The 15,085-nt window shown below is 45.0% G+C and overlaps 1 protein-coding gene across 3 annotated transcripts in view; it reads left to right on the top strand.

Moving 5' to 3' along the window:
* Window positions 1-403: 403 nt before the first annotated feature.
* Window positions 404-15,085, top strand: part of LOC139409191 (transducin-like enhancer protein 4) — a 78,549-nt gene continuing 63,867 nt past the window's right edge. The window contains exon 1 of one of the 3 annotated variants that reach the window (XM_071153994.1): window positions 404-1,168. In XM_071153994.1, coding sequence (XP_071010095.1) covers window positions 1,145-1,168 — 24 coding nt within the window. In that variant the 5' untranslated portion in view covers window positions 404-1,144. The remainder of the gene's footprint in view (window positions 1,169-15,085) is intronic. The other 2 variants (XM_071153992.1, XM_071153995.1) reach the window with 2 other exon arrangements.

Below are 15,085 nucleotides of genomic sequence, written 5' to 3'. Positions count from 1 at the left end.
CTTTAACAAACAGGTCTGGGCTGAAATAACCTCTACAATATTTAAATGTCTCAAGATGCTGTTATTTACATCTGATGTATTTATAATATGTGCGTGTTTCTGTTTGTGCGTGCGAACTAGAATACAGACAGGTCTTTTATCTTCTCAGAATGACTAATTATCTGTATTTGTGTGCATTTTTGTGTTTTGTTTATGTGTGTGCACTCATATCTGTAACGATAGTGTTTGAGGATGTGTGTCTCTGTGCCTGTCTCTTTGTGCATGGCTGATTGCTTTGTCCATCTGACCACAATTGAAAGGGTATCTCTAGCTATCTCAGTGTCTGTGTCTCTATCTCGGTCGCTCCACCTTAAGTAGAGCTTTAGCATGCTGTTGTGTTTGTGTTGAAGCCAACAGGCACAATATATTACAGTCTAGGGCTCGCTGCTGAAAAGCCTGCTGGATCTTCTAGTGACCTGCTGTTCTTTCCTGCTTTCCTGTGTTTTTTTCCCTTCAGATTTAGATTAAAAACAAAGCTCTCTCTCTCTCACTGTTTTTTCTCCCTCTTCTTTTTCTTTTCTATTCCAACTGACAAGCCAACCCTTCAGTTTTGGGTTCTGTGCTCTCCTATAAGAAGAAGAGGGGAGTTACTGTAGATTGTTGGTGTATTTGGATGGAGGTGTGTAGTGTAGTGTTTGTATCTTGTTGGTGAAGGGACAGGGAAGGGGGGGTACTTAGGTGTAACGCTCGAGTTTCACTGCCATGTCAGTGCGTGTGGACTCTAACTGATCACAGAGCGAGAGAGTCAGAGCGAAACGAGAGTGTGACTTTGGTTACACCGAGGAGACAGAAAGAAGGAAAAGGAGTTTGAGGATCCGTTTTACCGTGAGACTTGTAGGATGCACTGACGGACTGAGCTCTCCCAGCTGTGTCGACAGGTTCCCGTGTTGGAGAGACAGACAGAGAGGAACAGAAAGAAGAGAAAAAAGCGGGACTGGGCAGGAGTGAGGACTACTCTTTCCAGCCTTGACTGAGCCCAGACCAGAGCAGGGGGAGAGATCTGGACTAGGCTGTGTTTCTGGTTGAGGGTAGAGGAGTGGAGGGCCAGGGGACGGGCTCTGACCTGGCCATCAAACAGACCGTGAGCATCTCCTCTCCTGGGACCATGTACCCTCAGGGCAGGCATCCGGTAAGTGACACCTCTCTATCTGAATACTGCTCAGTAACAAGGTCAGAGACTGCACTGAGGGACAGAGACATGGAACAGTTATGGTGCTTAAAGAGATTCCTTCTAACACACACACACACACACACACACACACACACACACACACACACACACACACACACACACACACACACACCCTCCTACCCTCCACTGTCTATCTCCTGTCACCTGCACCCAGGTGCTGTTGAGAGCAAGTTGAGAGGTAGTTGTTTGGGTGGTATAGCTGCCTCCCACTTTACTCTAGTGTGTGTGTGTTTGTCTGTCCTGTGTGTGTGTGTCCAGGAATAGCGTGTTATAAGGCAGAGGGATATGTATTCCTCTCCCTTCCTCCCCCCATCCCTCCCCTCATTACTATAGTGTTGGGGACTGAAGGATGGAGCTGGAAGAGGGGGTGGATTTGACCACACATGCGAGAGAGACAGACACAGAGAGAGACATATACAGACATGAGGTCTAGTCGCTATAATCAGATGTGTTGTCTGTTTCTTTGTATCTGGTGCAAATGGGTCAGTGGACACTCCATTTTCAGCCTGCAACCACAGAGAATTATGGATGACATTTTCAGAAGAGGGGGCATGTGAAATCAATTATAATCACAGACAGAATGCAAATAATTGGAATAGAATGGAAGCAAGATTGAGAGAAAACAAAGGCATTGTGAATTAGAAATTGAAATGAATAGGAGATCACACTGGAAATAGCTCAGTACTCAGTCTGTTCTCTCTTTAGTCACATCAGAGGTTTTGTTCAGAGTTGTACAGTGTTTGTGATAAAGTTCAGTCCCAGATTGAGCCAAATCTAACAGATCAATACATACTTCTGCTGCCATTGGAACTTACTTCTGCTGCCTGCTGGTATAATGGGATCTACAGCACAGAGAGGGTGGGAGGGTGCAATGAACGTGTGTGTGTGTGTGTGTGTGTGTGTGTGTGTGTGTGTGTGCTCACCTTGTTCTACTAATGTCTTACGAATCAATGTCTTCATATTTATTTATTTACAAACTATCACGAATACCCAGCCGCAAGTTGCCCAGTGACTTGAGCCTACCATATGAGCTAAATGCCTTCTATGCTTGCTTCGAGGGAAGCAACACTGAACCATGCGTGAGAGCACCATCTGTTCCGGATGACTGTGTAATCACGCTCTCCGTAGCTGACGTGAGTAAGACCTTTAAACAGGTTCAAATTCACAAGGCCGCAGGGCCAGATGGATTACCAGGACACATACTCATGCTCTGATCAGCTGGCAAGTGTCTTCACTGACATTTTCAACCTCTCCCTGACCCAGTCTGTAATACCTACATGTTTCAAGCAGACCACCATAGTCCCTGTGCCCAAGAACGCCAAGGTAACCTGTCTAAATGACTATTGCCCCCAGCTATTTTAGAATTAGTCTTTATGACTAAAATACATTTTAGTCTTACATGCTGACCAAACCGGAAGCACGCCATCGTGCGCACGTTGATTTTGTTCACCCACACCAGAAGCGATCAGGACACACAGGTTGAAATATCAAAACAAACTCTGAACCAATTATATTAATTTGGGGACAGGTCAAAAAGCATTGAACATTTATGGCAATTTAGCTAGCTAGCTTGCTGTTGCTAGCTAATTTGTCCTGGTATATAAACATTGGGTTGTTATTTTACCTGAAATGCACAAGATGCTCAACTCCGACAATTAATCCACAGATCTCCTCCTTCCTTAAGGCTTCTTTTTCTTCTTTGGACTTTATATGGCTGTTGGCAACCAACTAGCATTACTACAACCTACCGGAGTGTGGACCTAAGTTCATCTTTCAGTCACCCACGTACATGCTCCTAAAAACCAATGAGGAGATGGGAGAGGCCGGACTTGCAGCGCGTTGAGCGTCACAAATAGAACCAATTTATATTTTAGCGCCTGGCCACGCAGAGACTCGCTGACACCCGCGAGCAGTGTGTGTGTGCAGTGATTGAATAACATATAGGTGTACATTTATTTAGCAATGCTCGTGTACACGATGTGAGCGGTGTGGTCAGCATGTTAGTCACATTTTAGCAATTCCATCCTTCTTAGTTTGCTATTATCAGTCGACTAAAACTCTGTTTAGTCGCTTTAGGGACTAGGGTCGTTCCATTTGATTTCCAAATTGTTTTGACATCACCCCTTTTGATTTGATCGAAACCTACAGTACACATATTTTCCCATGGTGGAAGTGGTCAGAAACTAACTTTTGGGACCTGAATAACAAAACATTTAGGAGATAGAAGTGCCCAAAAATAAAACTTGCACAATGTCTTTTCCTACTGATATTCTTCTGTATTGAGGGAAAACGGTACTTACTACGACTGTCATATGTGGTTGTCTCAACTAGCTACAGTATCTTATAGATGAATGCACTTACTGTGAGTCGATTTGGATAAAAGTGCCTTCTAAATGACCAAGATACATCCATGTCTTCATAGTTGTTTTACCTTTAATGTCAATGATCTAAAAACGTGTTTAAAAAAAGATACAAAAATGTGGATATGTTTTGGCTGACAAATGTACTAAAATGGGAATAACATTTAAATGTAAACTTTCAAATGGTAGCACAAAGATGGTTGGAAGTTCACACATTAGAGAATGTTGACTTTAATTGGAATATCAGTTGTTTGAAATCATACTGTTAATATTCCACAGGTAACCTATTGAAATCATCGTTTATATAGATAGAATAGACATTTCCATTTAAGTTGACATTCGACAGTGGGTTGACCGGCAGCTATCTTTGTGGTAGTAATTGTTAAATGAATGAAAATGACATTTCAATGATGTACCAGCTTAATTAGCGTTCTGAAGGGATATGTCCATTCTATGAATTATTTCTACAGTATGATTGACATGACACTCACCCTGTATTCAGTATGTTGCACAAACACCTCAGATGATGTAAAATAAGGTCTAAGCTAAAACATTTGAGAAGATGAAGAAAATCTCACTTTATGTTTATTTTAATCATTTACATTATAAAGGTTAGAAAATTACAGTTTTTATTAAAAAAAATGCTTTTCAATAATTTAGAAAATAGTTTGACCAACCTGTTTGTAAGCTTTTAAGTAAAATCAAGCTCAACTGTTTATCTTTTCCCGTGATGAAGATGTCCATGGTAGGGTGATGTATGCAACATGGGTCAACTTTGAGCACCTCGATCTCCTAAATGTTTTGGCATTCAGTTCAAGAAGTCACTTTCTGACCTCTTCTACCATGGGCAAAATGTATGGAAAGTTTTGTTCAAATCAAAAGGGATGCGTTTGAAAAGTGATTGAAATCAAATGGAACTACAGGAAAGGGAGGGCCGAACATGATGCCCGCATTCACATCGATGGGGCTGTAGTGGAGCGGGTTGAGAGTTTCAAGTTCCTTGGTGTCCACATCACCAACAAACTATCATGGCCCAAACACACCAAGAAAGCCGTGAAGAGGGCACGACAACACCTTTTCCCCCTCAGGAGACTGAAAATATTTGGCATGGGTCCCCAGATCCTGAAACAGTTCTACAGCTGCACCCTCGAGAGCATCCTGACCGGTTGCATCACAGCCTGGTATGGCAACTGCTCGACATCCGACCGTAAGGCGCTACAGAGGGTAGTGTGTACGGCCCAGTATATCACTGGGACCAAGCTTCCTGCCATCCAGGACCTATATACTAAGCGCTGTCAGAGGAAGGCCCAAAAAATTGTCAGAGACTCCAGTCACCCAAGTCATAGACTGTTCTCTCTGCTATCGCACGGCAATTGGTACCAGAGCACCAAGTCTAGGACCAAAAGGCTCCAAAGATCGAACCCTTTTTTTCAATTTCCACCTAAAATTACATACACAAATCTAACTGCCTGTAGCTCAGGACCTGAAGCAAGGATATGCATATTCTTGATACCATATTTGAAAGGAAACACTTTGAAGATTGTGGAAGTGTGAAATTAATGTAGGAGAACATAACACCTGGTAAAAGATAAAACATGTTTAACATTTTTTGTTGTTGTTCCATCATCTTTAAAATGCAAGAGAAAGGCCATATATTCAGATATAAGTCTTGGTGTAATTTAGAGCTTGGCCAACAGATGGCAGCAGTGTGTGTACAAAGTTTCAGACTGATCCAGTGAAGCATTACATTACTACACTATATTTTGTAACAAGTCTGCCAGGAGTTTGCCCAAATGTGCCGAATTGGTCAATTTATACATTTTCAAGTACATAACTATAGAGAACATACAAAAATGCCATGGTAATAAAAATGTTTACACACATCCAGGAATGTCATAAATGATGGATAATTAGCTTCCCTACAGAAAAAAACACTAACCTTCACACATCTAGATGGCCATGCGGGATGGTTGTGGAGCCAGAGACAGCAGAGGTTCAAACTGTAGAACCCAGTTCCTACATTTGAATATAAAAATTGATTTTATAAAACAAAACTATGCTACATTTTATCTCTGGGACCCTCAGGATGACAAATCAGAGCAAGATTACTGAATATAAGTACATTATTTACCTTCAGAGGTGAATGTATCAAACCAGTTGCCCTGATAAGTGTTTTGTTGTTGTGCCCTCTCCTCAAACAACAGCATGGTATTTTTTCACTGTAATAGCTACTGTAAACTGGATACTTGCAGTTAGATCGGCCTTGTTCGCCCTGGATGGTAGTCCTCTCCCCAGGATTCAGCGTGAGACGCTACCTTTAACCCTCACGGTTTCTGGTAATCATAGTGAAACCATTTCTTTTTTAATTTTTCGTTCACCTTTTACACCTGTTGTTTTGGGCCATCCCTGGCTAGTTTGTCATAATCCTTCCATTAATTGGTCTAGTAATTCTATCCTCTCCTGGAACGTCTCTTGTCATGTGAAATGTTTAATGTCTGCTATCCCTCCTGTTTCCTCTGTCTCTTCTTCACAGGAGGAGCCTGGTGATTTGACAGGGGTGCCGGAGGAATATCACGATCTGCGCACGGTGTTCAGTCGGTCCAGGGCCACCTCTCTTCCTCCACACCGGTCGTATGATTGTAGTATTGATCTCCTTCCGGGAACCACCCCCCCCCGGGGTAGACTATACTCTCTGTCGGCTCCCGAACGTAAGGCTCTCGAAGATTATTTGTCTGTAGCTCTTGACGCCGGTACCATAGTCCCCTCCTCCTCTCCCGCCGGAGCGGGGTTTTTTTTTGTCAAGAAGAAGGACGGGTCTCTGCGCCCCTGCATAGATTATCGAGGGCTGAATGACATAACAGTGAAGAATCGTTATCCGCTTCCTCTTATGTCTTCAGCCTTCGAGATCCTGCAGGGAGCCAGGTTTTTCACTAAGTTGGACCTTCGTAACGCTTACCATCTCGTGCGCATCAGGGAGGGGGACGAGTGGAAGACGGCGTTTAACACTCCGTTAGGGCACTTTGAATACCGGGTTCTTCCTTTCGGCCTCGCTAACGCTCCAGCTGTCTTTCAGGCATTAGTCAATGATGTCCTGAGAGACATGCTGAACATCTTTGTTTTCGTTTACCTTGACGATATCCTGATTTTTTCACCGTCACTCCAGATTCATGTTCAGCACGTTCGACGTGTCCTCCAGCGCCTTTTAGAGAATTGTCTTTTTGTGAAGGCTGAGAAGTGCACTTTTCATGCCTCCTCCGTCACATTTCTCGGTTCTGTTATTTCCGCTGAAGGCATTAAGATGGATCCCGCTAAGGTCCAAGCTGTCATTGATTGGCCCGTCCCTAAGTCACGCGTCGAGCTGCAGCGCTTTCTCGGCTTCGCGAACTTCTATCGTCGTTTCATCCGTAATTTCGGTCAGGTGGCAGCTCCTCTCACAGCCCTTACTTCTGTCAAGACGTGCTTTAAGTGGTCCGTTTCCGCCCAGGGAGCTTTTGATCTCCTCAAGAATCGTTTTACATCCGCTCCTATCCTTGTTACACCTGACGTCTCTAGACAGTTCGTTGTCGAGGTTGACGCGTCAGAGGTGGGCGTGGGAGCCATCCTTTCTCAGCGCTCCCTCTCTGACGACAAGGTCCACCCATGCGCGTATTTTTCTCATCGCCTGTCGCCGTCGGAACGTAACTATGATGTGGGTAACCGCGAACTGCTCGCCATCCGGTTAGCCCTAGGCGAATGGCGACAGTGGTTGGAGGGGGCGACCGTTCCTTTTGTCGTTTGGACTGACCATAGGAACCTTGAGTACATCCGTTCTGCCAAACGACTTAATGCGCGTCAGGCGCGTTGGGCGCTGTTTTTCGCTCGTTTCGAGTTCGTGATTTCTTATCGTCCGGGCTCTAAGAACACCAAGCCTGATGCTTTGTCTCGTCTCTTCAGTTCTTCAGTAGCCTCCACTGACCCCGAGGGGATTCTCCCTGAGGGGCGTGTTGTCGGGTTGACTGTCTGGGGAATTGAGAGGCAGGTAAAACAAGCGCTCACTCACACTCCGTCGCCGCGCGCTTGTCCTAGGAACCTTCTTTTCGTTCCCGTTCCTACTCGTCTGGCCGTTCTTCAGTGGGCTCACTCTGCCAAGTTAGCCGGCCACCCTGGCGTTCGGGGTACGCTTGCTTCCATTCGCCAGCGTTTTTGGTGGCCCACCCGGGAGCATGACACGCGTCGTTTCGTGGCTGCTTGTTCGGTCTGCGCGCAGACTAAGTCTGGTAACTCTCCTCCTGCCGGCCGTCTCAGGCCGCTTCCTATTCCCTCTCGACCGTGGTCTCACATCGCCTTAGATTTTGTCACCGGACTGCCTTCGTCAGCGGGGAAGACTGTTATTCTTACGGTTGTCGATAGGTTCTCTAAGGCGGCTCATTTCATTCCCCTTGCTAAGCTTCCTTCTGCTAAAGAGACGGCACAAATCATCATCGAGAATGTTTTCAGAATTCATGGCCTTCCGTCAGACGTCGTTTCGGACAGAGGTCCGCAATTCACGTCTCAATTTTGGAGGGAGTTTTGCCGTTTGATTGGGGCTTCCGTCAGTCTCTCTTCCGGCTTTCACCCCCAGTCTAACGGTCAAGCAGAACGGGCCAATCAGACTATTGGTCGCATCTTACGCAGTCTTTCTTTTCGTAACCCTGCGTCTTGGTCAGAACAGCTCCCCTGGGCAGAATACGCCCACAACTCGCTTCCTTCGTCTGCGACCGGGCTATCTCCTTTTCAGAGTAGCCTCGGGTACCAGCCTCCGCTGTTCTCATCTCAGTTCGCCGAGTCCAGCGTCCCCTCCGCTCAGGCTTTTGTCCAACGTTGCGAGCGCACCTGGAAGAGGGTCAGGTCTGCACTTTGCCGTTATAGGACGCAGACTGTGAGGGCTGCTAATAAGCGTAGAACTAAGAGTCCTAGATATTGTCGCGGTCAGAGAGTTTGGCTCTCCACTCAGAACCTTCCCCTTAAGACGGCTTCTCGCAAGTTGACCCCGCGGTTCATTGGTCCGTTCCGTATTTCTCGGGTCATTAATCCTGTCGCAGTTCGACTTCTTCTTCCGCGATACCTTCGTCGCGTCCACCCGGTCTTCCATGTCTCCTGCATCAAGCCCGTCCTTCGCGCCCCCGCTCGTCTTCCCCCCCCCCCCCCCATCCTTGTCGAGGGCGCACCCATCTACAGGGTCCGTAGAATTTTGGACATGCGTCCTCGGGGCCGTGGTCACCAGTACCTCGTAGATTGGGAGGGAAACAATAATGTAAGCTTTCTTAAAGACGTGTCTATGAAAGTCCTGGAAAGTTTGCTGTTACTTACATCATCATTCTAGTCACATTAATGCATGTTAGCAACAACGCCCCGGTTTAGGGACACCGATCCCGTAGAGGTTTTAACAGCTTCTACCCCCAAGCCATAAGACTGCTGAATTAATCAAATGGCCACCCAGACTATTTATATTGACATGCCCCCCCTTAGTTTTTACACTACTGCTACTCGCTGTTTATCATCTATGCATAGACACTTTACCCATACCTACATGTACAAAATAATTCTACTAACCTATACCCCCACACATTGACTTGGTACCGGAATCTCCTGTATATAGCCTTGTTATTTTTATTGTGTTACTTTTTCTTTTTCTTTTACTATTTTTTACTTTAGTTTATTTATTAAATATTTTCTTAACTCATTCTTGAACTGACCACTTTGTCTTTACCTGTAGGGATTTACAGCATGGACTTAAATTTAACATGGTATTATATGACAATAAACACAGAAGGAATCCTTGTAGTTTACATATTTTGGTTGTTTGATGGTGCAGGCTTTGGTGGAGGACATCAGCTCCTGCTCGCTTAGACAGAGAGAGAGAGAGAGTGTGTGTGTGTGTGTGTGTGTGTGTGTGTGTGTGTGTGTGTGTGTGTGTGTGTTGACTGTGAACACCCCAGAACACAGACAGTGTTGTGATAGAAGGTGTCTGGAGAGAGTTGATCTGGCCCTAGACTGATCCTGATCTGATGGGAGCAGACTCGCACAGGAGGGAACTTACCGCAGGCAGACAGGGGCAGCGTGTATGTGTGTGTCTGAGTCTGTATCTGTCTGTGTGTGTATGTGGCAGGGACAGAGAGCCTACTTACTGCTCCACCTGGGTGCCATTGCCATGTTGCAGCACTGCCTGGCACTGTGCGTATGCGTGTAGGCATGTGTGTGCTTGTGTATGCAACTGTGCATTCTGTTCTTTGGCAGAACTGGAGTGGAGAGGCAACGGAACAGTTCATACTCCCCATGACTAATCAGAGTCTGCAGAAAGGAGATTTTCACAAACTGTGCTTTTAACTATTAGTAATCTCTCACTTCCCTAGTAAATCTGGCCTTGTGTGTCTCCTGAACTTTAGGCCCGTATTAATACTATAGCTGGGTCCTGTCTGTACTGGGTCTGTCCTCACTCTTCTAAGCCTCTAAAGGTAACAGCCAATTAAACAAACCAACACACAAATCACATATGTTCCCTTAATGAGGGTAGGGCGCACGGTGGCGTGCGTTAACTCTGTCTCGCTGTTGTGTAGTTCGCTTGTTTTCCTCTGGACACATCTGTATTGTCGGGCTTGTTTTTCTGTTTGTACATCCATACTTCAATGAAATACATGTACAGTACCAGTCAAAAGTTTGGACACACCTACTCATTCCAAGGTTTTTCTTTATTTGTACTGTTTTCTACATTGTAGAATAATAGTGAAGACATCAAAACTATGAAATAACACATATGGAATCATGTAGTAACCAAAACAGTATTTAACAAATCAAAATAAATGTTGTATTTGAGATTCTTCAAATATTTGCACACTTGGCATTCTCTAAACCAGCTTCACGAGGTAGGTACCTGGAATGCATTTCAATTAACAGGTGTGCCTTGTTAAAAGTTAATTTGTGGAATTTATATCCTTCTTAATGCGTTTGAGCCAATCAGTTGTGTTTTGAAAAGGTAGGGGTGGTATACAGAAGATAGCCCTATTTGGTAAAATACCATTTTATGGCAAGAACAACTCAAATAAGCAAAGAGAAATGACTGTCCATCATTACTTTAAGACATGAATGTCAGTCAGTTCGGAAAATTTCAATAACTTTGAAAGTTTCTTCATGTGCAGTCGCAAAAACCATCAAGTGCTATGATGAAACTGTCTCTCATGACGACCGCAACAGGAAAAGAAGACCTAGAGTTATCTCTGCTGCAGGGGATAAGTTCATTAGAGTTACAACCTCAGACATTTTAGACCAAATAAATGCTTCACAGAGTTCAACTAACAGACACATCTCAACATCATCTATTCAGAGGAGATTGCATGAATCAGGCCTTCATGGTCAAATTCCTGCAAAGAAACCACTACTAAAGGACACAAATAATAAGACAATACTTGCTTGGGCCAAGAAACATGAGCAATGGACATTAGACCAGTGGAAATCTGTCCTTTGGTCTGATGAGTCCAAATGTGCAATTTAAAAAAATTCAAACCGCTGTGTCTTTGTGAGACGCAGAGTAGGTGAACAGATGATCTCTGCATGTGTGGTTCCCACTGTGAAGCATGGAGGAGGAGGTGTGATGGTGTGGGGGTGCTTTACTGGTGACACTGTCTGTGATTTATTTAGAATTCAAGGCACACTTAACCAGCATGGATACCACAGCATTCTGCAGCGATATGCCATTCCAACTGGTTTGCGCTTAGTGGGACGATAATTTGTTTTTCAACAGGACAATGACCAAACACACCTCCAGGCTGTGTAAGTGCTATTTGACCAAGAAGGAGAGTGATGGAGTGCTGCATCAGATGACCTGGTGAGTTTGAACACAGAGTGAAGGAAAAGCAGCCAACAAGTGCTCAGCATATGTGAGAACTCCTTCAAGACTGTTGGAAAGGCATTCCAGGTGAAGCTGATTGAGAAAATGCCAAGAGTGTGCAAAGCTATCATCAAGGCAAAAAGTGGCTCCTTTGAGGAATTTTAAATATAAAATCTATTTTGATTTGTTTAACACTTTTTTGGTTACTACATGATTCCATATGTGTTATTTCAATGTTTTGATGTCTTCACTATTATTCTACAATGTAGAAAATAGTAAAAATAAAGAAAAACCCTTGAATGAGTAGGTGTGTCCAAACATTTGACTGGTACTGTACATAGTCTTCTTCATCCGTACTGTTACCTGATTTTTTGTGTCCCTTGTATATATAATTTTACATATTTTTCGTCGCATATCCTTTAAAATATTTTGCTGCAACCCGCCTCACCCAATGTGGCGTGAATCTGCTTTTTTTCCCTAAAGTATTTATATTTACTTCGGATCTGGAATCCCTCAACTGAAGCTAGCCAGCTAACTACCAGCTATCAGTCAGCAAACCATTGCCAGCAGTTATCAGCTAACCTTCAGCTCGGAAAGCTCTCGTCAGTTTCGAACAACGTGACTCAGAGCATAACCAGAGCATAACGGACCTGTTATTTTTATCCCCGGATTCCTACCGCAAACTGAACATTTGCATCTGGATCTTCACAACTAGCTAACCGCAATCCCGGATGACTACTCCTGGCTAACGTTCCATCCCAGAGCAAGCACCAATTAGCTTGAAGCTAGCCCGGCCAGTGCTCCTGTGCTACCACCGAAGTATACTCCTGGGCTACAATATTCGGACCCCTTATACAGCTGGTACGGGGCATGGAACCCCGCAGATCCCCTACGACTGGAATACCAACATAATCTGCCCGAGGACCTCAACAGGCCCCTCAGGCGTGACGCCCGCTGAAGGCCCATTATGCTAACCAGCTAGGCATGCTAGCTAGCTAGAGCTACTTGAAACCCTACTAATTCCATGACTGGTATCGACGTCACCGCACGAAGAGGCAAAAACAGACTTACCCCCACCGCGACGTCCCCCAAAGGCTAACTTTCTAGCCCCTGCTATCTGCTTGCTTGCTAACCCGGTCTGCTAACTGCTAGCCCCTGCTAACTGCTTGCTAACCCGGCCTGCTAACTGCTAGTTTGCCCCGGTCTACTAACTGCTAGCTGCCGGCCTGCTAACTGCTAGCTTACCTGCCCGGTCTGTAACTGCTAGCCCATGCTAACTGCTTGCTTGCTAACCTGGCCTCCTAACTGCTAGCTTGCCCAGGTCTACTAGCTGCTAGCTTGTTTAGCCCCGGCCTACTAACTGTTAGCTTGTTAGCATCGGTCTGCTAACTGTCTGAATCGCCGTGTCCCTCACTGAACCCATATGTTCACTTGGCTACGCATGCCTCTCTCTAATATCAATATGCCTTGTCCATTACTGTCCTGGTTAGTGATTACTGTCTTATTTCACTGTAGAGCTTCTAGCTCTGCTCAGTATGCCTTAACCAACCATGTTGTTAAATATCTTTTTTAAAACGGGAACGTTTTTCATCCAAAAATTAAAATATCGCCCCCTAGTCGTAAAAGGTTAACCAACCATGTTGTTCCACCTCCTACATATGCGATGACATCACCTGGTTTCAAACATCTCTAGAGACTATATCTCTCTCTTCATTACTCAATGCCTAGGTTTACCTCCAATGTACTCACATCCTACCTTACCTTTGTCTGTACACTATGTCTCGAATCTATGCTATAGTGCCCAGAATCCTGCTCCTTTTACTCTCTGTTCTGAACGTGCTAGACGGCCAGTTCGTATAGTCTTTAGCCGTACCCTTATCCTACTTCTGCTCTGTTCCTCTGGTGATGTGGAGGTTAATCCAGGTCTTGCAGTGCCTAGCTCGACTCCCACCCCCCAGGTGCTCTCATTTGTTGACTTCCGTAAACGTAAAAGCCTTGATTTCATGCATGTTAACATTAGAAGCCTACTCCCTAAGTTTGTTTTACTCACTGCTTTAGCACACTCTGCCAACCCAGATGTCTTAGCCGTGTCTGAATCCTGGCTTAGGAAAACTACCAAAAACCCTGAAATCTCCATTGCTAACTATAATGTTTTCCGCCAAGATAGAACTGCCAAAGGGGGCGGTGTTGCAATCTACTGCAAAGATAGTAATACAGAACTCTGCAGGCTATCTAAGTCTGTACCCAAACAATTTGAGCTTCTACTTCTAAAAAATCACCTTTCCAGAAACAAGTCTCTCACTGTTGCCGCTTGCTATAGACCTCCCTCTGCCCCCAGCTGTGCCCTCGATACCATATGTGAATTGATTTCCCCCCATCTATCTTCTGAGCTTGTGCTACTAGGTGACCTAAACTGTGTCATGCTTAACACCCTGGCCATCCTACAAACTAAGCTTGATGCCCTCAATCTCACACAAATGATCAATGAACCTACCAGGTACAACCCCAAATCAGTAAACACGGGCACCCTCATAGATGTCATCCTAACTAATTCGCCCTCCAAATACACCTCTGCTGTTTTCAATCAAGATCTCAGTGATCACTGCCTCATTGCCTGCATTCGTAATGGGTCTGCGACCAAACGACCACCCCTCATCACTGTCAAACGCTCCCTAAAACACTTCTGCGAGCAGGCCTTTCTAATCGACCTGGCCAGGGTATCCTGGAATGACATTGACCTCATCCCGTCAGTAGATGATGCCTGGCTATTCTTTAAAAGTGCCTTCTTCACCATCTTAAATAAGCATGCCCCTCTCAAAAAATGTAGAACTAGGAATAGATATAGTCCTTGGTTCACTCCAGACCTGTCTGCCCTTGACCAGCACAAAAACATCCTGTGGCGTTCTGCATTAGCATCGAATAGCCCCCTTTGATATTTAACTCTTCAGGGAAGTTAGGATCAAATATACACAGGCAGTTAGAAAAGCTAAGGCAAGCTTTTTCAAACAGAAATTTGCATCCTGTAGTACTAACTCAAAAAAGTTATGGGACACTGTAAAGTCCATGGAGAATAAGAGCACCTCCTCCCAGCTGCCCACTGCTCTGAGGCTAGGAAACACTGTCACCACCGATAAATCCACTATAATTGAGAATTTCAATAAGCATTTCTCTACGGCTGGCCATGCTTTCCACATGGCTACCCCTACCCCGGTCAACTGCCCGGGACCCTCCACAGCAACCCGCCAAAGCCCCCACCATTTCTCCTTTACCCAAATCCAGATAGCTGATGTTCTGAAAGAGCTGCAAAATCTGGACCCCTACAAATCAGCCAGGCTAGACAATCTGGACACTCTCTTTCTAAAACTATCTGCCGAAATTGTTGCAACCCCTATTACTAGCCTGTTCAACCTCTATTTCGCATCGTCTGAGATTCCCAAAGATTGGAAAGCTGCTGCGGTCATCCCCCTCTTCAAAGGGGGTGACACTCTAGACCCAAACTGCTAAAGACCTATATCTATCCCACCCTCTCTTTCTAAGGTCTTCGAAAGCCAAGTTAACAAACAGATTACTGACCATTTCGAATCCCACCATACCTTCTCCGCTATGCAATCTGGTTTCAGAGCTGGTCATGGGTGCACCTCAGCCACGCTC

Source organism: Oncorhynchus clarkii, chromosome 5 (assembly GCF_045791955.1).
Source record: "Oncorhynchus clarkii lewisi isolate Uvic-CL-2024 chromosome 5, UVic_Ocla_1.0, whole genome shotgun sequence".
Classification (NCBI taxonomy): domain Eukaryota; kingdom Metazoa; phylum Chordata; class Actinopteri; order Salmoniformes; family Salmonidae; genus Oncorhynchus; species Oncorhynchus clarkii.
Note: the sequence above shows the minus strand (reverse complement) of the source record. Positions and strands in the feature narration are given on the sequence as shown.